The 26996-nt window shown below is 41.6% G+C and overlaps 2 protein-coding genes and 1 long non-coding RNA gene across 27 annotated transcripts in view; 1 reads left to right on the forward strand and 2 right to left on the reverse strand.

Moving 5' to 3' along the window:
* Positions 1–1536: 1536 nt before the first annotated feature.
* Positions 1537–11102, reverse strand: LOC113014593 (uncharacterized). 2 transcript variants are annotated; one of them, XM_026156247.2, is made up of 2 exons: positions 10947–11102; positions 1537–2833 (listed from the first exon to the last, which is right to left on the reverse strand). In XM_026156247.2, the coding sequence occupies exons 1-2, from the start codon at positions 10984–10986 to the stop codon at positions 1875–1877; spliced, it is 999 nt and encodes a 332-aa protein (XP_026012032.2). In that variant the 5' UTR covers positions 10987–11102; the 3' UTR covers positions 1537–1874. The 2 variants fall into 2 exon arrangements, with proteins under 2 accessions (XP_026012032.2, XP_026012033.2); XM_026156248.2 differs by lacking the exon at positions 10947–11102 and adding an exon at positions 7563–7733.
* A 3418-nt stretch (positions 11103–14520) lies between these two features.
* LOC113014581 (regulating synaptic membrane exocytosis protein 2-like) overlaps positions 14521–26996 on the forward strand; it is a 63242-nt gene continuing 50766 nt past the window's right edge. For 8 of the 24 annotated variants that reach the window (XM_080296515.1, XM_080296520.1, XM_080296522.1 and 5 more), the window contains exons 1-4: positions 14555–15154; positions 20214–20246; positions 20384–20485; positions 20743–20953. In XM_080296515.1, coding sequence (XP_080152641.1) covers positions 15000–15154; positions 20214–20246; positions 20384–20485; positions 20743–20953 — 501 coding nt within the window. In that variant the 5' untranslated portion in view covers positions 14555–14999. Of the gene's footprint in view, positions 15155–20213; positions 20247–20383; positions 20486–20742; positions 20954–26996 lie in introns of all 24 variants that reach the window. The other 16 variants (XM_080296526.1, XM_080296527.1, XM_026156223.2 and 13 more) reach the window with 9 other exon arrangements.
* On the reverse strand, positions 25305–26894 carry LOC145423764 (uncharacterized). Its single transcript, XR_013904807.1, has 2 exons — positions 25822–26894; positions 25305–25741 (listed from the first exon to the last, which is right to left on the reverse strand). It is a non-coding gene; the product is annotated as an uncharacterized LOC145423764 (long non-coding RNA).

The following is a 26996-nucleotide window of genomic DNA, read 5'->3' on the forward strand; positions in this document are numbered from 1 at the left end:
TGTGTTTGGGCAATTGTCATAACATAAAAATACCAGACTATTACTAAGGCTAATTCTTAGATCACCTATTCTGGTTGTTTCCTGCTTTAACCTTTGTGCTCAGACTAGAACCTCTGTCTGAGGGGCTTTTGACATTCTTTACAGTTAAACAACTAATCTTCCAGGATGGGCGATTCTCTGCGCTCTTCTCCTCTTCCTTCTTCAAACCTCAGGGGTTAGAATATAGTGATGTGTTGGTCGCGAATCAAACAGCTCTTAGAGCCGACTCTTTGAAGTGAACCACACGAGCCGGCTCCTTATTGGGAGCCGTGTGGGGGTTTTTTTTTTTTTGGGTTTTTTCCCCCCCTTTCTCTCACCCTCTCTCTCTCTCACTTTTTTTCCGCTTCACTCTGCACGTGAGCCTTGTGCTTGCGCTGGGCAGAAGGGGGAGGGGCGGTAGTTACAATCACAATAGCACAGGAACAGAGTGGGAGGGAGAGAGAAAGAGTGCCAGGGACAACAACGTCACATTATAAAGGTATAGTAATCATCCACAACTATTTTCAGTTGAAGATGATAAAGGATTCAGAAAGTTTATTCATGCAGGCCCATATGACAGAGAATGTGCATCTTCTTTTTGTTTTCATATTATAATTTATGTTTAATTGTGTTGTGGTTTGCAGTGTTTTGTGTTGTTTCACTTTAAATTTGTAAAAGGAAAAAGCTGAAAATTTTAATAGTTAAAAGTTGAAATGTGAATAGTTGGTTTTTGTATTATATGATTTATTTATTACATTTTATGTGGAGTGAATAAATAAAAGCATATTTACAGTGGCCCCTACAGACAAAGCACATACAAACTTCAAATCACGTACAAACTCTGAAGCACTTACAAACTCCAAAACACGTAAAAACTCCAAAAACACGCAAAAAATCCAAAACACGTAAAAACACGTACAAACTCCAAAACACTTAAAAACTCAGAAGCACATAAAAACTCAAAACACGTACAAAACACAACAGAAGTGCTCCAGGATGCTGGGCGCAGTGTTGAGCTTTTGTTACCTAGTGGCTACACAAGCCAGCAAGTACCAACGACCGGATTTGGTGTGTGGTAATAACAGGTAAATGAACATTTTTTTTATTTTTTATTATTTGACTATATATGAATGCTTGTGTATAAATACACAAACAATACACACATGCTTTCAATTGTGTACTTTAAGTGATCTAGGTAGCTCTGTTTTGGAAGCTCAGTTCATGCTAGAAATGTGTTTTGGAGTTTGTACGCGTTTTGTCTCTAGGGGCCACTGTATATATTTATATATAAACATATATAAATAAAACCACTTTCTTTTTTTTTTTTTTTTACAATAGTAATTCCTTTTGTGCATAATTTTATATTATTGTTAATAATAAATTAATTAAAGCAACAAAACAACCTGAAGAGCCGGTTCGGAGCCTAAAGAGCCGGGAAACAGGAAAGGGAAATGGATTTTGAAATGCAGTTGATTAAAGTGCAATTCGAAAATGTTTTTGAAATGAAGACTTAAAAAGCATTTTAAAAATCAGTTTATTAAATTGGAATTCAAAAATGAATTTACAAATGCAGATTTTGTTCTACAATTCATTATTTAAACACAGAATCATTTATTTCGATGCGCGTGGCTCTTGTGGTCCTCCATACCACACAAAACACAGCTCTAACAAAACTACTAAAGATGGATCACGTTTCACCACAAACTACGGGAACTCTACTTTCAAGACATTTGATCTTTGAAGTCTAAAACAACTTAAAAGATCAAATATCTTCTCTTTCACTAAAAGCCATATTCTGGCCACCTACGGAGGTTTGGCTTTATTCTCTCTCTCATTTGATGCCACAATGGTTTCCATCACTCAGTGGTACTTTTAGAAAGAGATGCTGGGTACACAAGCACTACCAGTCCAGTGCTTAGAGGGCGAGGCATCAGAATTTGGTTTCTGGATGGTCTACGGTTTGCAGAACGACAGACACGCTGATGGTCTTGCATGTGATGCTTCCGAGTAAACGTTTTGTGACAGAAGCCACAGCTGAAACTTTTCTCACCAGTGTGGATCTTCATGTGAGTCTTCAAGTTTGTTTTACGACTGAATGTTTTATTGCACTCTGGGCAGCTGTAGGGTTTCTCTCCTGTGTGAATGCTCAGGTGCTGTTTCAAACTGCCACTGTGTGTGAAGGTTTTACTACAAAACGGGCAACTGAATGGTTTCTCGCCCGTGTGAGTCCTCAAGTGGTTCATTAGAGTAGACTTGTCTTTAAAACCTCGGCCACACTCAGAACAGCTAAACGGTTTCTTCTCTGTGTGAATCCCCACGTGTCTGTGCAGGTTTCCACTGTCAACAAATCTTTTCCCACACTGAGAGCAGATGAAGGGTTTCTCTCCAGTGTGGGTTCTCAGGTGCCTGTTAAGATTTCTGCGATGACCAAATTTTCTCCCACACACAAAGCAGTTGAATGGTTTCTCATCATTGTCACATTGCATCTGAGGCAGTGCAGGTTCACAGGGCTGCTCACAGTTGGCATCACTGACATCTGTGTCTGAAGTCTTCTCATCAGGCTGCAGATATGGATCAGGATCTGGCCATCCGACAGAATCTTTAATGTCTTCAGTCTGGCTGTGATGAGGCTGTAAAGATCCAGGTTTTTCTTCATCCTCTTCACTCTTAACAGGGAGAGCACTAAAGGTGAACTGGGTGATATTGACTTCCTCCTGCTCCTCTTTAATGCTTGGGTCCTCCTGGTCCAGACTGGAGCTCCACTCTTGCCTCTCTTCTTCACCAACAATCACTTTTCGGATGCCTGGAGGTAAACCTGAAACACAGATATTGATATTGAGCTTGCGTTATCTTTAAACTACAAGTATTTTTATACATTGACAGTTTATTGGAGTTTGACTCTTTAGTTAGAAATAAAGAGATGATTGCTTTACATATTAACAGCATATGAAATTGACTTGTAAAGGTTTCACATCATGAGATTTCATAAGCATACATTACACAAGGCTAATATGTCAAAGGAGTTAAAGAAGAACAACAATCATCTGGTTTGGTCAAGAGAAGCAGACGGTTACACAAAACTGTACCAACAGGATAACATCCACACCAGGTGAGCAGCAGAAGACCAACACATAGCCTAAGCTAAAACTAGAGTTTACTGTCAAACACAGCAATAACGCTGATCATGTTGCAGCTACACCACAAACTGAAAAAAAGATTGTCATTAAATTGAAATTGTATGTTATATTTTGAAAATGAATTAATTTTCTTTGAAACTGTATTTTATCCTTTAAAAAGTAGCTCTCGAATAATTTCAGTTTCACTTCTCACTATTATGTTTAGGGATGGGTACCGGTGTCCGGTGCCATGATGGCACCGGTTCTGACATAAACGGTAGTAACCAGACCGAAAAGCAGCGCACATTTCGGTGCTTTATTTCGGTGCTTTTTTTTCCTGAGCTGTGATACACTTTAGATTCTAGCCAATCATTTTACGTTTCCGAGGATAGTAGGCGGGGCCAGGTACGTACGTTCTGTTAGAGCAGAGCTACAGATTAAAAATGTCCAAGGCGAAGCGGTCAGAAGTCTGGCTGTACTTCATAGCAAAAGATGCAAACTCAGCAGCCTGCAACAAGTGCTTGAAGCTGATACTGTGATACTGTCAAAGGAGGTAACACCTCAAATCCGATGAAACACCTGGCGACGCATAGCGTTTTTTTTTTTTAAAAGCCCAGAAATGCGCTGTATTTGATAGCTTGCTGCGAGACCTCACACCGAGCACATCTACTGCGGGTGGGTTGCCTGTTATGCAACATCCCCCAAAAACACGAAGAGGAGAGTCCTGGCCCCTAGCCCTGCCAGTGTAGCAGAAATGATGACGGATGATGGTGGCAGCAGCCGTTCTTCTCTGCGTGAGTAGCTAATTTACGTTGAGTAGGCTAACCACGTTATTACATTAATGCATGTAAGGTGAACTAGCAAACATCATCATAGCTACATGCGGCTGTCCTCTTGTTTGATGGCAGATACTCCCTTCACCCTGGCTAAAAAGGCTAAAATGACCAAAGAAAAAGTGGAAAACAGTTAAACATGAGAGGTTTAGGACAAAGTTTGTGTTTTTTCCATTGTTTAAGCACTGCTTCCAGCCAAGAGTGATACCATATATGCCCCATAGCTGCAGAAAAGGCTAACATTGTTATATTTTTACAAAAAACAGCTGAACATGAGAGGTTTTTGGACCAATTTTGTGTTCTCCATTCTTTAAGCACCGGTTTGAGCACCGGCACCGTTTCAAAAGTACCGATTTGGCACCGGTATCGGATAAAACCTAAACGATACCCATCCCTAATTATGTTTCAGTTCTACAATTCAATTTCAGTTCCAAAATTCAGTTTTTTGGGACTTAATCTGGTTCCGGTTAATAGAACTCCATTTTACCAGCTTGTTGCTGACGGGAATCTACAGCATCTTGAGCTGGATTAAGACCTCAGAAGTCATGTTGATTGACCTGCAGATAAACTCTCAGGTTGATAATAAATGTATTACATGTATAAGAACATGTTAACAAATGATAGCTGTACAGCAACTTTTATGCTTATTGTAGCTGTTAGCTAAAAATGCTAATTTAGCGTAGTTTGCCCTGGGTTCAGCTTTGACAAACAAATATGATTCCAAAGTTGTCATCTTGTACCTTCTAAGAGTCCTGTATGCTTGAGGAAACCGCTACAGTAGGGAAACATGCAAAAGAATGTCCAAACCATTGTATTTTAGGTTTATTCATGTATTACACAGCATCCCAACTCTCTAGCTAACCTAATAACTACACTAATCCGGATAAATTTGAAAACGTTTCAATTGTTTTAATCCATATTGAAAATGCTACATTCCTGTACTGCGCATGCGTGAAACGTAAGACAATTTGACCTGCATCATTTCCATCTGCTGTTTATTTACTTTCCGGTAAGATGTCGAGGACAAATACTTTATCCAGAGCTTTCTGGAGCATGTACAAATTGATATTAATCTAATAGGGCTGTCCAAATTGAGAGCAAACAAAACAACTGCTGTAAAATGCCGTCCGTCATCTTAGTTGAATTGGTCACATGACTGCATCATATGACAAAAATACATCATCATATTCGAAAGACTCCGTTTTTGCAGTCCACACTGTGACGCGAAAACAGCATTTTCAAATTTATCCACTTTGGAGAGCATTTTCAAAAACCTCAGCTTTCCTTGACCAAAAACGCCATCTCATTGTTGACGGAAAGCCAAAACAGAGAGAAAAAGATGCATTTTCAAACGAAAACCTATTAGTGCGGAAATGGCTTGAGGCAGTTCAACAACTCCTTGGCGGCAGAGCCTCTGGGGTGGATGAGGTCCGCCCTGAGGGGGTGGTACCTGTGGATTGGCAGACCGGGGTGGTGGTGGTGCCTGTCCACATTCTCATGCTTTTCAGCCTCTTTATTCTTATGCTTGCTGTTTCACAAACAAACGGCTGCAGCTTTGCAGCCACACACACACACACACACACACACTTACTTTAAGCTGGTGAGACATGATTGCAGCTGCCATGCAGGTGCATCTGGCTTCCCTGCAGCAGCACCGCAGATCACTCCCCACCACATATTCCATTGCCCAACTGAGCCCCCCCCCCCCCCCCATTTGAGTTTACTCCAAAGATTTTTGTACTTTTGTTGTGCTTTTCTTTCTATTCTGACTTCTCTGTTATGGAAAAATATTGTTTGGCTTTTTTTTTTGGATTACCCTGCAAATAGGACAAACAAATTTTATTTGATTAATTTACTAATCTTACTGGCTAAATTTCGTATACATAAATCCACTTTTTCTAATGCAAAACTGTTTTTTCAATGATTTATAAATGAAACCAGACAATATTTTAAAAATGTACAGCATTCTCATAATATAAAAGCAATTAAAACTATAAACTTATGCTCCTCGTGGAGCTCATCGTGGACTACAGGAGGAATGCTGACCCACATCCACCCATCTACATTAAGGGGACGGCTGGGGAGCGTGTGAGCAGCTTCAAGTTCCTGGGAGTCCACATCTCCGAGGATCTTATCTGGATGACCAACTGCTCCAAGCTGGTCAAGAAGGCTCACCAGTGCCTCTTCTTCTTGAGGACTCTGAGGAAGAACCACCTGTCCTCAGACATCCTGGTGAACTTCTATCGTTGCACCATCGAGAGCATCCTGACCAACTGTATAACAGTCTGGTACGGGAACTGCTCTGCCTCGGACCGGAAGGCGTTGCAGAGGGTTGTGAAAACTGCCCAGCGCATCGCCGGAGCACCACTTCCTGCCATAAAGGACATCTACAGGAAGCGGTGTCTGAAAAGGGCTGGGAAAATCATCAAAGACCCCAGTCACCCATCACATGGACTCTTCACCCTCCTGCCCTCTGGGAGGCGCTACAGGAGCCTCCGGACTAAGACCACCAGGTACCGGAACAGCTTCTTCTCCACAGCTGTCAGACTCATGAACTCTGCCTCCTGACATCTGACCCACATTAACACATGGACTGGACATACACACACCCGCAACCACCCACACACACACACACAGGACAACTGTACCCTCAAACACACAATAATAACATGGACTGAACCACCACTCACAACCACTAGCACTTTATATAGCCTCTTAACTGCACTACTGTATAGTTCTGTGTAAATAATCATACGATCATTTTTAATTCTATAACTGTTTACAATTTGCGTAGTTCCCATTTCTGTATAGCTGTATATCTCAGATTTCTGTAAAGTTCTTTATTTCATATTCTGTATAGTTTTTTTTTCATATTTATATCCTGTTCATAGCCTGTACATAGCTTGTACTCACTACAGCCTGTACATACTTGTAGCATATTCACAACATACTTCATACTGTGTACATATAACATACCGTAATAGACCCATTTCTGTAATATACTTACATATCTCTATTATTGCTAATATATATATTGTAATATATCTATATCATGGCTAAAGCACTTCTGAATGGCTGCAAACTGCATTTCGTTGCCCTGTACCTGTGCATGTGCAATGACAATAAAGTTGAATTCTATTCTATTCCTTGTTTGGTATCTTCTTAGACTTGTTATAATTGTTATTACACGAAACACTCTGTAACACTTTCTTCTGCTCGTTTAATTCTGAAATGTTTGAACTGCTAATTAAGACAGAGAACCCCCACCACACAAAAGTACGCATATTGAGAAACGGCTCCGGATTAACAAGAATGCGAGTATGTACTTGTGTACTTGAGAAACGCCCAGTGAAATGCAGAAAGCACAGAAACTGATAACTGCTGGCACCAGGACCGATGCTGTCAGAACAGCGTCAGGAACTGTTTCAGTTAAGATCTAACTTAATACAGTCCTCCGCTCTCCTCCTAGTACGCTATGTACGCAAGTAGGAGCTAAGAGGAAGTGACGTAAAATAAGAGAAAGGAAAAGCTGAAATTAGCACGATGCTAACGTTAGCTTAGCAGCTCCGTTTCTAGCAACAGGAATTAAACTAACCTCCTCTTCTCGCCTCCATTTCCGCTTTTAATTCCACATCCGGCGGTTAACTATGTCAGCCCCCCTCTATTCTGTCCACAGAACCGAACTCTGGAGGACTTTCTGGCTCTGCGGTTCAATCTGCTAACGGAGGGTGGGTCAAGTCCTCTGAAGTGTCAGTTACTACTTCCGGGACACTTTTAAAAATAAAGCTACAATGACGCGAAATAAAAGTATGTTTCCGGCGTGATTACAACAACTGGTACATCATACTGCAAAAATTGGTCAAATGCAGTATCACTGATACCAAGTACAATGCTAATACTTTTTACTTATGAAAGTAAAGGGTTATTATATCCAGATATTTTCATACTCACATGTTTGATGTTTTTTTTCTTGGTTGCATAAAATATCTTTTGTTCCTTGCTTGCTTTTGTTCGGTTTATTTTACATTTCCATTCTATTCCTCTACTTTGGTTTCTGTGTTTCTTTAACTCCTCTGTTTCCTCACAGACTGTCATGTCTCTCTCTATATTTTGTCTTCTGTCTATGTCAACTTTTTGTATCTTAGTCCTGGTTTCTATGTTTGTTACCTTGTATGTTATATTAAGTTTTGCGTTCCCTTACTTGTTACTCTTGATTTGTCCGTGCTGTCTCCACCCCTAATTAGCCTCTTGTGTATAGAGATTGAAAATGTGACGTCATTTCCGGGGTAAAACCGCAAAGGATTGTAGGTACGAGTGGCAAGCGGTACTAGCGCACGCAGGCTTTCACATGAAAACAGTCACACAGCGATAAAAAGAAACACAAAGAATGGCAAGAAGCTGTAGTATTATTAACTGCAATAGCCGGTCGCATGACAGCCATGGGAAGCCAACGGGTAAAGAGATCAGTCTTTATCGAATTCCGTCGTGGAAGAGAAATTGTTCAAGCCATGTTTCCGAAGTAACAAAGAGCCGACGGATGGCCTGGATTGCAGCCATTCAAAGACCAAATATAACGTTCCAGAGCACTCCAGCTCACATGTTAGTCTGCTCCAAGCATTTCCACAAAGGTAAGTCTTCTGTTATAGTTATTACGTAATTAATCATAACATCATTGTTGATGTAGGTTACAAATAAGTCTTATATTGATTTGAATTAAATTTGTTGCGCTATGCTGCTTTGTTCACTGTGGCTTTGCGGGCTAATATTTGTTGTGTTTTGTAGGAAAACCAGAATACAAAATGCTGGAATGCGATCCAGACTGGACACCCTCTATCATCCTGGGTCATACAGAGTTTAAAGCTGCTACCACAGCGAGATTTGATCAGTTAAGAGAGAGAGCAATATCAAAACAGCCACGAAAAGTCTCTCCCTGGCACTGTGTCACTGCTCAGTGCCAAGCGAGGATCTGTTATGACTCGGCCTCTCCAGCCAGCAGCTCCGACTTCCTTCTGGAGCGTCATCCGCATATCGTGGGTTTCTGTCACGGCGATAGCCAGCTGCCGTGCTCGAGTGGTAGACTGGGTTCTCCTGGCATATTGCCTGCGTTCGCCAGCTTACACGCCAGTCTGACCTCGCTTCGGCGAGTGACAATTCTCCAGCCTAGTGTAGCCTATTCTGTCTGGCGTGTTGCCCGCAGTGCGCTGTTACATACCTGTTACAATACCTGATGGGCTGGGCTTTTGTCAAAATGTGTGTAACTGTTAATATAGGCCGTTATTAAATTGATTGCTAATGCAACCATATGGTACATTGACCTCTGAGGAAATTTTAGATGGCACTCATCATCAGAAAGGTTGCCGACCCCTGATTTAGAGCAGGCAATAACACAGTTGTCAAGGGGCCTGGGAACCAGTACATGGGAGTGGACCCAAATGCAGACACAATCGAGACAGCAATTTTAACAAAGCTTTACTGAGTACACAGGGATTCAAAATCATGGAATGTGGGAACATAGCGAAAGTCTCTGCTGGAAAAGCACTGAAACAGAGGGAGAGAGAGAGATTGGATACAAAGCGAGGAAAGAGCTGTACTGGGCAAACCCCAAAAAGTTAATTCTGTTCATCTGGACATAGCGTTTTAAGTGGGAGAAACGTTTAGTCACTCATCCAAGTGACTTCTTCCATCTCAGCCGAGTGGAAGTTTCCTCAACCTTATAAACAGTACATTTGCACAATGACTGAAATTCACCACCACTGGTGAACAATGGGCTGTGAGGTCAGTTCATTAATATGCAAATGGTTATGACTATTTATCTTCAACCACTGATTAAAGACCGCCGATCAGTGACCATTGATTAATGGCCATAAGTACCATTCACAGAGAGTTGGGGAGTGGCTGCAATCACAGCACTGCAAGATGGAGAATGATGTACTCTTGGGCCCTGTAGCGTAACTCTTCGGTCCTTCTTTGCTTATTCTGCAGAACGTAAAGTTTCTGACTCGAGCCTTTCTTGGATAGCTTCTATGCTTTATGCCTAACCCGTCTCCCACTGAAAACTCTACGTCCAGATGAACAGAATGAACACTTTGGTAATTATTTAGCTGTAACATGATAGGACAAAAAAAGCAGCTATGAATGGTCTAAAAACAAATGCCGATTGCAAGAGCTGGTAAATGACTAGAGCCAAATTGGAACCAAATTGGATGAGACTGACTTCCTCAGCCTGAACAAAAGTAAAGCAGAAATTATTTTATTTGATAACCCATCCTGTGAGACTGATAAAACATCACCATTGGTCTTTTAGTTTCTTACTGTCATTTGGTTGCAAAGAACCTTGGTGTGACTTTTGACACTGTTTTATCACATTAGCTCTGTTGTTAAGACCAGTTTCTTTCAACTGAGGCTTCTCAGTTAATAGTTTAATATGTGCATTGAAGGACATGTCCTGGTCAAAAATGGCTCCAAGATTCCTCACAGTGTTACTGGAGACCAAGGTAATACCATCCATTGTAAGCATCTGGTTAGATACAGGATTTCTAAGATTTTTTGATGAAATACAATAACCTCAATTTTATCTGAATTTACAAGCAGAAAACTAGAGGTCATACTGGTCTTTATGGCTTTTAGACATTCCTGCAGTTTAACGAACTGGTGTGTGTTATCTGGATTTATGGATAGATAAAGTTGGATATAATCTCCATACGAGTGAAACTGTATGGTATGCGATCTAATGATACTGCCTAAGGGAAGCATGAATAACGTAAACAGAATTGGTCCAAGTGGAACTCCATAATTATCCTTAGTGTGTAAAAAGGACTCAGCATTTACATTTAGATAAGATAACATAAGAATCTATATCGCAATATAATGCATTTTCGGTAAATTCAGTGAATAGTTTATATAATCACCACATCAAAAGTACTATTTCTCATATACATTTAAATGAAATGATCAGTAATGAAATAAATATGGGCCTTACCTGGCATTATCCTATAGCAACACACACTAGATGACTCCATGCGGTCACGCAGGTGCTTTCCTCAGGCCTTAAGCTAACATTACTGCTCCTGTATGGTTGTTAGGAAACCAGCCTGTCTGCAAACGACAACTGCAGATGTCCAGTCTGTGAAGAGCACAGTTAAGCTCATAAAGGTATATGTTGTTCAGCTCCTCCACATATCTGTTGTTGTTTGGTGGGTGGTGACTATACCATGGAAAGTATTGCAAATCATCATCTAAAGCAGGGGTGGCCAACTCCAGGCCTTGAGAGCTGGTGTCCTGCAGGTTTTTAGATGTGTAAATGGCTAAATTACCTCCTCAACATTTCTTGAAGTTCTCCAGAGGCCTGGTAATGAACTAATTATTTGATTCAGGTGTGTTGACCCAGGGTGACATCTAAAACCTGAAGGGCACTGGCTCTCGAGGCCTGGAGTTTGCCACCCCGGATCTAAAGCAATGGAAAAATATTGCAGTAAACGGTAATTTTTGCAACAGCACAAAATACATGAGTATAATCGTCTATCATCTAATATATTTTCGTCATTTGCACAGCCCTGATTCAACCACAATCTGTCAATCTGAAGACCCTTCACACACTGGAGTGCCAGTTCACTTGCCCGTTCTGTGAGAAAGGGTTCTTGCACATGACTCGGCAAATGGCCATCCACATGGTGAAAAGCAGTTGCAGGGCATGCAACAAATAGTTCACTTGACTGTCAGGCTTAAAGCAGCAAAAGTGCTGCGGTGAGCAGCTGGAGCTGGACAATGGTCGAACAGACTGTGCAGACCAAGAACCCAGAGAAAAAAAACATTTTCCTGCCATGAGTGTGAGAACAGCCTGAAATATCACATGAGGAATCAGACTGGAGAGAAGCAAATCAAACTCCATTTGTGAGAAAGGTTTCACAGTGAATGCAGTACTGAACAAACATCTGACTACTCAATCATTTGTTAAACCCTTCAGTTACCACTTTTGCAGTGAGGAAGATATCTGGAAAGACATATTACTCAGCACACAGATTATTTCTTAATCTGCAGAAAACTCTTCATACAGTCTCAAACATAAAGTGACATATCCAGTGGCTGAAGCTGAGCTGCAGGAAGGAAGGTTCACACAAGACTGACTTCATACATGAGTCTATAGAATAAACCACAGACAAAAAAGAGATACAGGAATATATGGAAGGCAAGAAGGACGTGCGGAATAAACTGAGACCAAGAACAGACACAACTGGCCAGTAAGCAGACTGAACATTCTTATGTGGTTTGTAGTGACACATTTGGTTCATTTGCAGTTCACTTGGATTTTTATCTGTGTGAAAACAAACCTAACCATGGGTAAAAGCTACAAGTTTACAAACTTGTAGGTCTGAAAACACCCTTAGATTCCAAACAGGAAACAGAGTTCCTCAGTCTCGGTTTCCCTCTGAGATTATCTGATTCTGAACGTTTTTATTTCTTTGTGGGGGAAAAGTAAAAGTTGACCTGGCTTTTAGACCACACTGAGGAAGTGAATATGCTGCTGAGCCTCTTTCAGTGGAGTGTTTGGAGTTTGGAGTGTTCAGATAAATGTTCAAAATTCCAGGGTAATTCTGAATAGTCATTCATCTCTAAAATTCTTTAGAAAGCTTTTTCACTTGATCCAGAGTGCACCAGATGTAGTGAGATATTCATTCCCAGCTTATTTGTGAAAACATGAAGCTGACTTAGCAAATGGAATGATCAAAAATGCAGCTGTCCATCAGATGGCGCTCTGTTACAGATTCAGAATACCTTAATAATCCCTAAGGAAATTACATAAATTATGTTTATCTCAGATTATAATTACTGATCAGTTCCTGATTAATTTATATTCAAACAGCTGTTAGTGTTTGAATAAGAATAAAATGTGTATGTTTTTCTGTCATATACTCATAGACTTAGGGTGTGATTTGTAAAAACAGGGAGCACTGGGATTGGTTTAGTGGACTTTCAGTGGGAGTAGTGTTTCATCGCTCTAGGTGATGTCTTCAGTCTCTAAACCACAGTGCTCCCTTGTACTCTGTACCTGTCACAGCATATTGCTGTTGATAAACCTAGCACAAAAAGTAAGGACATTTGTCTTTGGCTGATTACTTCTTTGTTGTAACAATGCTTCTTGGCAACACATTTTATATTGTTGGAACACAACAATAAACAAGAGTAAATCAGCTGTTTGACTCTAGCAAAGAAGTTTTTCATGGGCTCAGGCCACATACTCAACTCTGCGAAGCAACCCACAAATGCATTTTCTAATCCTAACCCTAACCCTAAGTGGCACCATTTAAGGGGAAATAAACAGGCTTTCCAACAATATAGGATTTATTGCGTTTCACAGAAGCATTGTTACGATAAAGTAATAAACAAACAAACAAAATTACCTTGCTTTTGGTGTTAACTTTAAAATAATTAAGAACAAATACAGAATAATTAGGATTATTATAACTTTAATCATAAACAGCTTTGGCATGGACACTGTAACATATTTTCTTTAAATAATATGCACAGTACTCTTCACATTTTCTTCTTTAGGCACATAAAACCCAGTCAATCATAATGCCAGCGTTGTCATACAGAAAATATTTATGCCAACATTTGAACACAAAAAGAACACAACACAGTTTGCCCATCGGCAGCAGACTTTCCAGGTTGGCAGTTCATTATGCTGCCGGGTCGTTATCGCATATTTATTAACTTGTGAATAATGACTGACTGTCAGATTAGGGTTGACCTGTCTAAACAGCTGTACCTTCACGCAATGCCAATGAACAGTGAATTTCCTTAGACTCTTTTCACTGCAAATTCCTGCATGATGCCTCTTTTTAAAATTTAATTACCGTAGTTTTCACGCAGAAACAGCAGCACCTATAGCTTAATAGATATCACTTAGCTTAAAAATCACAAGTTAATGTCTTAGATAATATAATATATACTTTGACATAACTTGTGTTACATAGCACTACAGTCTTTTCGATTCGATTACACTGTATTATCGTTTATAATTATGTCTGTTAGAATTCACAGACGGCCTGTATTTCATGAATTCTACACTTTCTACTTTAAATTTAAAGTGGTGTATTTTTTAATTTGTTTTAATGCGCTCTTACTGTAGCGTAGAGCTGCCACCCAGGCAAAAGAAAAATAGAGCTATATCACGTTATAACCTGAAAAGTTTGTTTTTCTAACGTTATACTTTTCATGTTTGTTCAATATACTATCAGTACAATATACTTTTCACGTTTGAACAACACAATATCACTTTATTAAAGTATACATAATTATCACGTTTTAGCAAAAACATTTTAGGTTCTTACAATATCAATATTATAACGTACTAACGCTTTCTTTTGTCTGAGTGGCAGCTCTACGCTGTACCATTATTCTTTCACATTATTAAATATGTTTGTTATCGATCCATCAGTTGACTGGGTGACTGACTGATGACGCTGTTTGTAGCTTCCTCTGCAGCTCTATCTTTAGCTCCTCCCCCCCGCCCGACCAGCTGATCTTTGTTGTAGTACGTCACGTCGTGCCCCCCTCCCTCCCCGTCATGTGAAGATTTATTTATTTTCTCCTCCTCGCCCCTGCGCCTGTTATCGCCGAGAAGCACCGTACAACCACAGCGGGACACCGCGACCACAGAAGGCCAAGTATTAGGGCCGCAGGGCCGGGAGGAGCGGGACGGAACCGCCGCTGACCCCGGAGGCGACATGACTGCGGAGTAGCGAGCAAAAGGACGCCGCTGCGCCTGCTGGTGAGCCGGAGGAGGAGGAGGATGGTGGTGAATGGTGGATGGTCTGATGGAGGTGCAGCTGCAGGTGGAGCGGCTCCTCGAGCCTTCGCCGCGGCAGCAGAGCCGCTGAACGCACCTGGAGCTGGACAAAATAATGTGAACACTCTGCAACTCCCTGGCCTTCGTCGTTAACATCATCATTTATGATTATGATGACGGGATCCAGTCACGTGGCTCTGGCCTGACCGACGCTACCTTCTCTTCCAGCGGCCCACAGACACAATGTCCGGGCCGGCTGGACCGGCACTGGCTGCGGAGCCTGGGCTTGGGCCGGAGCTGCCGGACCTGAGCCACCTGACGGAGGAGGAGCGCAGCATCATCCTGTCGGTGATGGAGAGGCAGAAGGAGGAGGAGACGAAGGAAAAGAGCATGCTCAAGTAAGATTATTGATTATGGAATCAGCTGGTGTTCAGAGAAAATAAAAGCATCAGTGAGCATTTTAATTAAAAAACCTCAGCAGCTGCAGCAGGAAGGTTTAAGAAGTTGACCTCTCCAGATCGTCAGTGGCAGAAGCAGACTGCAGGTGTTCAGGCAGCAACGGAAGAAAAAAAGTGAAGATAAAATAAAGTAAAGATTTAAAAGCTGCTCATAAATTTGGCGTTTACTTAAAAACAAAACCGATTAAACTAATCAGAAATGGTTATACCCACACAGCACGCTGGTCTGGCCTGGATCACCGTCAGCCAGCAGTGGCTGACGTCTGGCATGCTGAGTGGTATGTCATCCAGATATGGGCCAGGCCTGGCATAGTTGTCACTGTTTAAGTGATGGCATGCCGTATCTGGCTTGATTGTGGTTTGGTTTATGTGGCCCAGGCTCATAGAAAACGGGTCTGGCCCAGATCTATCATCAAGCTGGCACTTCTGACTGACTGGTGTCATGGCAGGGTGTATTCCAACCAGATGTGGGCCAAGTCTGGCATTGATAGCACTATTCATGTTCCTAATTTCCTATTTTAGTTTGAAGACCCAAATCCCATGTTGCAAACATTTCAAATGCAGGTTTGACAGGTTTGTGAGTTTACACTTTATCCAAAACCTAGTGAAGGTTTACTCATGTTTACCACTGGGTGGCTGTAGCTCAGGAGGTAGAGCAGGTTACCTACTGATCGGAAGGTTAGTGGTTCAATCTCCCTAGCTTCTCCTATCTGCATGTCAAGAGTGTGAATGTGTATTAATGTAGTTAGGACGTACTCAGTTGATAGAAAGGATGTGATTGAGTGAATGTGGCATGTTGTGTTCAGTGCCTTCCGTAATCCGGCAGAGTAGAAAAGCACTTTATAAGAATCGTTCTTCATGTTACTTTGCAGTATTATGTTCCGGCACGTTGTTATTACATGGCTTGATTAAGGTACACATTAGGCTTACATCTAGTGCCAGAGCTGAAACTGTTCTGGGTCAGTACAGGACCACCAGTTTGTCTGCAACTGGCCTTGTGCGGGCCGTCATTCTTTGCGGTATGTGGGCCATGTGTAAGCACATTGTGCGGGCCAGATCCGGGCCATACCAATTTTGCTATGTGGGTATTAGAATAACTGCTTAATGCAATCATTAATCTAATTCACTCCCCTATAAAATTTTGCTGTATGTCAGGTTAGGCTGATTGATGAACTGTTTCACTGATCACTTTTAATTGGGTTGATATTGAGCTCACAGAGAAGAAGCTGTTTCTAAGTTTCATTTGAGGGACCTGTACTGATTGGCAGAGAACAACAGATCCTTCAGGTGAGAACAAGGATGTGATTGGGAGGGCAGAGAGTGGCCAGCTATCTTCTGAGCTGTGCTCATTGATCTGCTGAAGCTGTGATATAAATATGCCAGAAGATGCTACTGCTAATCTTTTAGCGTGCTGGCATAAAGATTAGCAGTAGCATCTTTTGACCCAGGTTGTTTTTCCTGAGCATTGTCAGGAAGTGACATAATTGCTCTGCCTCTTTGGTGTTTTCTGAGATGTTTTAGAATGAAATTAAACTTCTTTACACCAAAATAAAGGGGAACCATGTGAAGGTCACTGGGAAATATTTTTAGTGATCAAACTGGTCTGAATGTGGTGCACAGACTGAAGTGAGTTAGAACTTTCTGCTGAAAGCAGTCAGTATTTAAGGAATGAATACTCCCCCCTTCACAGAGCAACACAGTCCACTGAAATGTCTTCATTTTTGACATAATAATAAAATCAAATAGGCTGGTGATCTGCATATTAAACAGAGGTTCATTGGTTCATTCAGCAGATCAGTTTCACCAGTAACTGGAAAATGTTTTTGTAATGATCAATCAGCCTTTTATTGTGTTATTTATTATAGACTGGTTCTCATAGTGGTGAAGAGAGAGCTGAGCATAAAAGCAAATCTCTCAATTTACCGGTCGATCTACGTCCCTACCCTCACCTATGGTCACGAGCTGTAGGTAGTGACCGAAAGAATGAGATCGCGGATACAAGCGGCGGAAATGAGCTTCCTCCGAAGGGTGGCTGGACTCTCACTTAGAGATAGGGTGAGAAGTTCAGCCATCCGGGAGGGGCTCAGAGTAGAGCCGCTGCTCCTCCACATCGAAAGGAGCCAGTTGAGGTGATTCAGGCATCTGACAAGGATGCCTCCTGGGCGCCTCCTGGAGGAGGTGTTCCGGCAGACCCAGCATCCATTTACCATAAATGCATCCTTGAAGAGTTGTTTGTAATTTTTGTGTCTCCTCACACATCAGATTGTTGTCCTGATCTACATACAGTAAATGTTTATACATTCACTCGAGAAGGTCACCAGATAAATGTGAAAGCTCATCAGATAATAGATGAATAATTTTAAGTCACATTTTTATGTCATGTTGAAATTTTTTGGAATCTTTGCTCAAATCCTTCATGACGTGTTTTTAATGTAAAATCTTCCAAATGAACTGCGGCCATCTCAGTGTGGTTCATCCTGTTCGAGGGGGTTTTGATGAGACAGCGGTGGCAGACTGAGCTAATTGAGACAGGCTTGGTATGAGTACAGATCCTACAGAATGAGGACTGGCGTGTTCAGTTTGATTGTGCAGGGTGCAGATGGAGCTGGTTTTCACTGTTTCTCTGTACAGTGCTGTGCTGCAGTAGAATAAGTAGTGTCTGTCAGAATTTTTCCCAGAATGCTTTGCTGTATTTCTGGTGGATATTGTAGGTTTTACAGGCTTGCTGGTTCTTAACAGTCTGTCTCTCGAGTTTACTGTAACTGCAGACTAAATCCAGTTATCCCATTAGTGTGGGTGTTGCTTGGTGGATGAGGGGGTTTGTGGTTTAACAGGGATCAGAGCATCTGGTGGTTTTGGGCCGTCTGAGGACTGTAGCTATCTGTGAGGTGCTGTAACCATGTGTGGCCTCCAGATGTCACTGCAGAGTCACTGAGGTCAAAGGGTTTCAAAGCAGTCTTTGTGAACACATCTGACACAGTTTTATTTTAGTCTGTTTAAAATGTTTAGTTTGTGTGGGCCCTTTCATCAGTGAAGTCAAACCGAGCATCTTACTGTCCTCACTGTGTGTTGGATGTTTTTTTTCTTTTGTTGTTTTAAGCCCCTACATTGCCTGTCACGTACTGCCTATCCCAAGCATGATTAGCTTTGAAAGTTTTGTTTGTTTGTTTTGCTTTTTTGTTTGTGGTTTGTTTGGTGTGTGTCACAAGTATGAGCCAATCAGCAATGACTTCTATGTAAACATTGCTGTGTTAAAGAGATGGCACACACTGTAGACCAGCTGCCAACCTTTCAGGGCAGGACAGGGCAGACATCGCAACACTTTCATGATTTTATTGCCAGCATGTGATTAGACCATAAATCACAGACCTCCCGACTCTCAGCTTGCGGACTCTTATGGAGCTGCTGTGACATCATGTCAGGCCTTGGCCAAGCCTGCATCATGACTGTTGACCGTGTGCATTTACTTATTTTATTGTTTCATTCATATTTTGTTCATTTTGCTTTTATGTTTGATTTTCAGTTAAGAACTGGTGAAGTGACAGGAAGACTAATAAAATCATTTCAATGAATCCTTTGTTTGTTTGCTCGGTTTGTTTACCTTTATGGTTGGCCAAACCAACAAACAAACTGTTTCAGCTGTGTGTGCTACTGGATGAGTTGTTGCATTCTGACGCATCCTGGTGGTGGCAGAAGAGAACTGAATTAATCCCGTTTCAGCAGCTCGATGTCTCATTCTGTTTCTGCTTATTTGAAGTAGAGCCCTGTGTGGGACTGTTTTTTTTTGTTTTGTTTTGTTTTTTAAAATCCCTCTTCCTCTGAATTTCTGACCATTACCACCCACTCCGTCCGTCTGTGTCCAATCCTGCCCGCACCCACAGACTTATTGATATTTATCTTTCACATGATGTCAGAGCTACTAGGACTCACCCTCCTTGAGGGCAAAACAGTACTTCAGTCCTTTGCCCTCCAGCCATCCATCAAACGTCCGCACATTTAACTTAAACAAAATGCCATTTAGTTTCTGTGCTATCAGATGCACTAATCAGCATTTATTTACAGCTGCCAGAAGGATGTAGAGTATGGCATGTGAGTACATCTGCTAGCCGTGCCTTACAGGCCAAATCCCACCAATACCTGCTTCTCCACAGCAACATGATAATAATGTGACAAATTAATACTACCAGAACTTTTCTGACACTACACTGTAAATGTACGAGTCAACAAAATATAAGATTTACATGTGGTAGTTCGTTTAAGCGAACTATGTAGCACTTACCTTTGCTTTAACAACAAACAGTTTCTTTCTCTTCACCTCCTACACACTGCATTATTTACCTAGATCAGAAGTACCTGTAGCTTTTGAAAGCTTTCGTCCTGGCAGCAGCAGAAGGTGAGGGATTCTCTACAAGATGCATGTAGATGTTATCGAACTGGAGCCTTTATGAGAGGCATCGCCACTTTCAGGGATTTAAATAAAGCGTCTCTCCATGTCTTCATTTTTCTTCAATCAATTGATTATCCAGTTAATCTTGGGTTGAGACAGGTGAAAAAAACAACACTTTTGTCCTGCAGTACTATCAACTGTAATGTGAGTTGGTCACGTGAACCACATTATAAACGCGCTATGATTAATGCATGTGTATGTGGCACTTTATGTCCAGCGCTTTACTTTCTTTATTTTATAACTTTTCCAAATATCCATCTTTCCACTCTTTTCTTTAGTTTTAGACTCTCCAATCTGAATTTTGTTACCAACAGCAGTTGCACTCTTCGTCCTGCTAACAATTTTGAGACCAACTGTTGCCCACGGCAACCTTAAAACCCCCCACTCCTGCGAGATTTGCGTTGGGTGGGATCCCAGTCCCAATGCAGGGCTCTAATTTAAAGCTTCAGTTTCAGTTTGTTTCTGTTATGATTTTGTTTTTATATTATTTCATGATTAATTATATCACTGACATCATCATCATCATCATCGCCATCATGTCTATGTCTGCAGGGAGCAGGAGGAAGTGAAACCTCCCTCGTCCTCGTAAGTACCTCATCTCCCAGAGTGCACTCCCTTAGCCACGCCTCTTTTCCTCAATAAGCTATTTCTTGTGTCCCACGCTGCCCCTCCCACCCACTGATGTGCTTCCTGTCAGCTGACTGTGTGTATTACCTGGACAGGTGGAATCCATTCTCAGGGTTCAGTCAGTTGGTCAGTAACGTTGCCACCAACGTGTCCGAAGTTCTGCAGGTTAAAAGTCCAACAGACAACGAGCTGCAGATGTGAGTAAACCCAGAGGCTTACCTGAGCACAGGTGTTTGTGTCTCACCTGAGCCTCAGTTCAGGTAGACACCTGATGCTGTGTTTATTCATCATGTCGCAGTCTGACACTGAAGGTCCAAATCCAATCGTACATGCCTGGCTTCGCCTCTTTAATGAACCAAACAAGGACCAGCTCACTGGTCCTTTAGACTTCAGTACAAGTTTAGCATATGTCACCCTCTGACCTCTCCTCTCTCTAAAAACCTCCTCCTCACAGGAAGTTACATCAGCAGTTTGAGATGTATAAAGACCACATGAAGAAGCTGGGTGAGGAGTCTCCAGAGGCTCAGACAGCGCGGGCAGAGTCTCCAACCTGCGGGATCTGTCGCAAGACCAAGTTTGCCGATGGCTGTGGCCGAGCATGCTGCTACTGCCAGAGTCGTTTCTGCGGCCGCTGTGGGGGGCGTGTCTCCTTGAGAGCCAATAAGGTTGGTCTATGAGTGCATTTTTGCTGTGGACATTGCTGAATATCTGGGGTCATTTTCAGTTTAATTATTTTTTTCAGTGACAGTTTAACAACTCTAGATCGTCTGAAATGAAACGATTAAATGTCAGACTGTTAGCTTTGATTTGATTGACACAGGCTGGATACTGTGCATAAAAGCAACAGCAATTCATAAGTGGTAAATGAAATGTTTATACAGCCATGGTCTGGATGCGTTTGGTATTGTCCCTCAGGTAGCTCTGCTTTGATATGGTAAAATGGAAATGTTACTTAAGATCAGACTCACAAAGTTTCAGCACCACTGTCACTGCTTTGAGTCATCTGCCCACTTATGTATAAATCAAGATTGCTACCATCAACTATCACAACTGTGCCCTGTACTACAAAATGCCCTGTACTCACCCTAACACTGGAGATCAGGATAAGTGTTCACACGAAGCTGATTATCAACTCAGCATTTAACCTGTGCATTCACATGAAAGGGATGGTGCTGCAGCATCTGATCAATCTAAAAGGGGCATTTTGCAGGTCACGGGACTCTTCTTCCACAGAAAATGATCCCTATGAGTGCCACCTACTCTAGACATGTTCTAGCTGGTGATTAAATATTTTTAAAGAATCTAAAAACAGAATTCAATACAAATTTGATACGAGGTCAGCAGGTGCAGTGCAGGTTTTTTGTTTTAGGATCAGATTTTAATGCTTTGAATCTTCCTACCAAGCTATTCTCGACTCTGTGGCACCATTAAAAACCAGGCAGCTCAAGGCTAAAACCGAGCCGTGGTTTAATGACACCACTCGGGCTGTGAGGAGGCAGTGTTGTAGAGCTGAACGCAGATGGAAGAGGGACAAACTGCAGGTGTCTCTTCAAATCTTAAAGGACTGGTGGTGTCTCTATCAGGATACAGTCAAGGAGGCTAAAAGGGAATACTTTTAATATAAGACAATTTCCTCCAACAGTTATAATCCACGTGTGTTATTTAACTCCATCAACTTAGTTTTAAATGCTCCACAAAGTGGCTGTTTGGAAGCCTCTCATAAACTATCTAAGGATTTTGTGTTGGGTTTTTTTATTAATGAGAAGATAGCAGCTACGTGGGCTCTCATCTCTGCCCCTGAATCTGACCCCTCCGTCTCGATCCCTTGCTCTGCTGTTTTTGACCAGTTTGAGCCTGTAACTCTTTCTTTTTTAGAGGATGTGGTTGGTCATCTGAGGCCCTGTTTGTCTCCAAATGATCCTGTCCCTTGACAATTTTTTAAAAAGATTTTGCCTCGCACAGACTGTTTTTACTATTATAAACAGCCGTTTAATGTCTGGTGTAGTCCCTGCTTATTTTAAGCAGGAAGTAGTACAACCCCTTCTTAAGAAACCCGCCCTGGACCACACTGTATTGACTAACCACAGGCCTATCTCCAAGCTGACTTTACTGTCTAAAATCTTAGAGAAAATTGTACATTCCCAATTGATTGATTTAAGAAAAAATGAGAATAGTATCCTGAGTCAGCACTCTTAAAGGTTTTTAATGATATCTTCCCTACCTGTGATTCTGGTAATCATGTTGTTCTTGTCCTCCTTGACCTAACAGCTGCTTTTGACTCTGTAGACCACAACATTTTACTGTCTCGTTTACACCGTCTTGCAGGCATTCGTGGTACTACTTTGAATGGGTTTAGGTCTTATCTTTCTGATCAAACTTAGTGTTAACTTTTTAGGGTATGAGTCCTTTTCTGCGGCTCTTCAGTTTGGGGTCCAGCAGGGCTCAATTCTAGAGCCTCTGCTTTTTTCATCATATTTACAGCCCTTGGGAACCATCCTTAAAAAGCATGGAATTTCCTTCCACTGTTATGCTGATAACTGCCAGATTTATCTGCCTCTGAAGCAGAAAGATGCCTTCTCTATTAAACTACTTCTGGCATGTCTAGAAGATATTAAAACTTGGATGTCCCTAAACTTTTAAAAATGTAATTCAAGAAAAATCGAGGAGATTGTGTTTGGTCCTTGCGGACCTAGTGATCCCTCCGCTATTGATTTGGGACCCCCGGCATTTTAAACTTGTTGTTACTAATTTGGGTTTTAAGATGGACAGTGACTTTAAATTGGACACTCAAATTAGGGCTCCTGTCAAGTCCAGTTTTTATCATTTAAGGTGCTTGGCAAAGGTAAGACCTATTTTATCCAGGCCACATTTTGAAACAGTAAGCCATGCTTTTATTTCATCTCATTTGGATTACTGTAATGCACTGTATTTTGTAGTAAGTCTGTTTCTTCTCTTTCGTCTGCAGCTGGTTCAAAATGCTGCTGCACGACTTTTAACCCAGAATTTGCAAAAGAGAGCACATAACTCCCATTCTGGCTTCACTCCATTGGCTGGCTGCCTTTAATCTAATGTGCTGATTTATAATTTTAATTTAATTCTAATTAGTATTTTATATTTCTTAAGTTATTCAATGTATTGTTTCTTAGGCATGTCAAGTGTACGGCACTTTGTTTTCAGCTGGGAGTTGTCTGAAAGTGCCTTATAAATAAATTGCTTGCTTATAGAACAATAAAGTGTTGTTAAATTGTTTGCTGACAACAGGAAAAACTTAGCTCTGTGAACCTGACTGGCTCTCTGGCGGCTGGTCCCTCTGACTTCTCCCCTCCTGCCGCACATGAACCAGCTGACTGACCATATGACTCATTTTCTCATTCATGAAGCCAGAGCAGACAGAAACATAAGAGCAGACATTGTAGCTATATCTTATTCAGTATTTGATTAAAATTACTTTTTTCTCCCCTCCTGTTTCTACGGTAAATATCATGTCAGCACTGATGCATCTTCATATTCCAGCTCCTCTGGATTAAATGGAAGCTCTACTCTTCATTTACCCGTTGCCACACATTGCTATGGTGAATTCTGATACCAGGGCCCTGTTTCAGGAAGCTGGTTTAGAAAACTCAGAGTGAAAAACGATACGCAGGGTTGAGTAACCCCGAACTGTCCAACTCGGAATATTCGGTTTCAGAAAGGCTGATAACAATTAGTTCAGTCAACGCGGAGTTGCTTTAACCCCAAGTGAAGCGCGCGGACGAGGATACATAAAGCCCTGATAAGCGGAGCACAGATTAAGCGAGTCACCATGGAGACGGAGGGAAAGAAGGCGCGGTCAATGTATGTCACAGCGCTTGAGGCCGAAATTCTGATGGCAGCATATGCCGATAACATACAAATTCCGCGGAAAAAAGTAACGCAGCCACAGCTGCAAAAGAAAGGGAGCATGCATGGCAAAACATAGCCGACAGAGTCAATGCGTGAGTGTTAATATAAACATTGATCGAGGGATTTCCACCCATTTAACACGTTATTTTATCATATGTTATTTTATTTGTTATTTTATACATTTTATTTTGTGATGTGATGTGAGCGCAGGTGCAACCCAACAGGCCCCAAACGTGCCTGGCAGCAAGTAAAAATGAAATATAAAAATATAGTCCAAACAGGTAAGGTGTAATTGTATTATGAGCCATAGTGCTTGGTCTGTTTGTCCGATGTAAATCAATTGCAGTTAGAGGCTACATTAATTTTCTTTCTGTAAGCACTTATTGAAATTATCTGAGCACATTACAAGTACATATTTGCTTACTCTGTATGCTCAAATGTGACCCGTTATAGCCAACAGAAAAAAAGCGGAGGCCCGAAAAACAGGTGGGGGTCCTCCACCACCACTACACAGAGGCTGAGCAGTTGGCCCTCAGCCAAAACAGTGGGCGCCCTGTGGCCGAAGGCATCTCTGCGGGGACATCCTCTGAGTCAATAACCCCGCAAGACACAAGTGCCGACATAGGGGGTAAATTCAAAATAATACATGATGTGCATACATCCTTTCTTCACAGTCACCTTTGCAGTGCTACTCATTCATTTGATAAACTCTTTACCATAATGGATTATTTTGTAGTGAAGTTATTTTCCTACTGATTTTGCCTTCCCTCAGTCTTGGTTGTCTTTGAGAGCATAATGACAATGAAGTGTAAGGTGATTGGTTTGTTTGTTAATTGCCATTTGGTCCCTTGTAAGTTTAAGTGACCTGTATAAACCTCATATTCTATCAGTTGATGGTGGTGGTGTACTGCATCTGGTGCAGCCTCCTGTTGAGCCAGACCAACATGCAGTTGTGAGTAATACTCCACAGATTATATGAGTTTACAGTAGAACAGCAATGTTGTTTATTTCTTTACTACAGGAAAATAATGAAGAAACATTGACAGCTGTTACAGAGGAGGAAGCAACAGAGACACTTTATGAGGTTTACATCTTTTAATACTTTGTGTACAGGAAACACAGGTGACCAATAAAGCCAGTTGAACAAAAAATCTGTTTATTCTTCTTTCAACATGTTGAGGTGATGGGTCAAAAGAAATGATTGTGACATATGGTGTCTCTGACTGCGCTTCCATCTTGTATGTCCGTGGGAGGGTCAGGATGTTCATGGTTTGGATCACTGCTGATGTCTGGTTCAGAAGGACAGTGTTCTCCTCTAATTGTGGCAATGTTGTGAAGAATCACACATGCCACAATAATGTCACATGCCCTTTCTGGGGTGACCCTGAGTCTTTGCAGGCACTGGAACCGGGCCTTAAGCATTCCGATAGTCATTTCAATTCTGGCTCTTGCCCTGCAATTAGCCAGATTATATCGCTGCTGTGGGCCCGGTTCAGGGTCAGGGTAAGGGGTAAGCAAATAGGGTAAACATGGATACCCCCTATCACCAAGCAAGTAGCCAGTGAACTCTCCTAAGACAGAAGGATACACTTCAGTTCAAATGTCCCTGAAGCAATTGGTCTTTATATATTTTAAAGTATTCTCAACTCACCATGTCCAAATTTTGTGCTCAGTGTACATTCACGGAATATTTGTGAGTCATGGACAGAGCCTGGCCACTTGGCTTCCACATTTGTGATAATGTTGGCAGCATCACATATGATCTTCACAGTGCAGAGAACACAAATTAGCATCCATTACTATGATGAAATAATTTGTTAGTTTGAAATGCTACAGGGAACTATGTACCTGTACATTAATGCTGTGGAAAGACTTCCTGTTCACATAGTCTCCTTCATTTACTGAAGGAGCAATGATTGGAATGTGAGTGCCATCTGTACAGCCAATCACGCCTGGGAACCCTGAAAATAAATGTAATATTTAAGTAGTAGTCCAAGTATCACCACATCATACATTACGTTTTGTTCATCCTGATACCTGCAATTTTGTGGAATCCCTCTTTGATAAATCTTGTGGGTCTATGACCGGGGAACACCACAAACGAGTACAGGAGACGTTTCAGTGCAACTGTAACATTCCTGACTGCCCGACAGACGGTAGCCTTGGAAGCGTGCTCAGCGTCATCAATATTATACAGAAAGCTCCCGTTTGCAAAAAACCGAAGTGCAATACAAATATGTACAGAACTGAGAGCATGTCCGCGATGTGTCACATGCGTAATATATGGCCTGAGGATGTTATCCAAATAAATTATAGATTGTGCTGAAAAACGGTAACATTCGCACAGGAAATCATCAGGAAATGATAAGATGTCCAAACGCGCTCTAATCACTCTCTCCCGGCGGAGAGCTCTGCGGAGAATTTGGGCTTCACGATCTACTGGCTCTTCAAGGAAGGAGCACGCCATGTCCGACACTTCCTACTGTCAGGTTTCCGACAAAGGGGCGGAGACAGTCAGGGTTAGTTGTGGTAAACCTGCTAGGGGGCAGGTTAGCTTCACGGCGTGTGTCGTCATAGTGACTCACTCAGGCTTCAGCTGAACTCGCTTTGTGAAACCGAAAAACCAGTTTTCGTTAACTCAGGGTATACTTACTCAGTTTTTCCACTAAACCGGCTTCCTGAAACAGGGCCCAGGATTCACCATGGCAGGAAAATCTAAGTACAGAGAAAACCTATCCGTTTTTCTCAATATGTAAGTTGTGTAAAAAGATAAACTTACAGGAAATTTAACAGAATGTATTAAACTGAAAGACTAGAAGTTCATTT

The sequence above is a fragment of the Astatotilapia calliptera genome, chromosome 22 (genome assembly GCF_964374335.1).
Source record: "Astatotilapia calliptera chromosome 22, fAstCal68.1, whole genome shotgun sequence".
Classification (NCBI taxonomy): Eukaryota; Metazoa; Chordata; class Actinopteri; order Cichliformes; family Cichlidae; genus Astatotilapia; species Astatotilapia calliptera.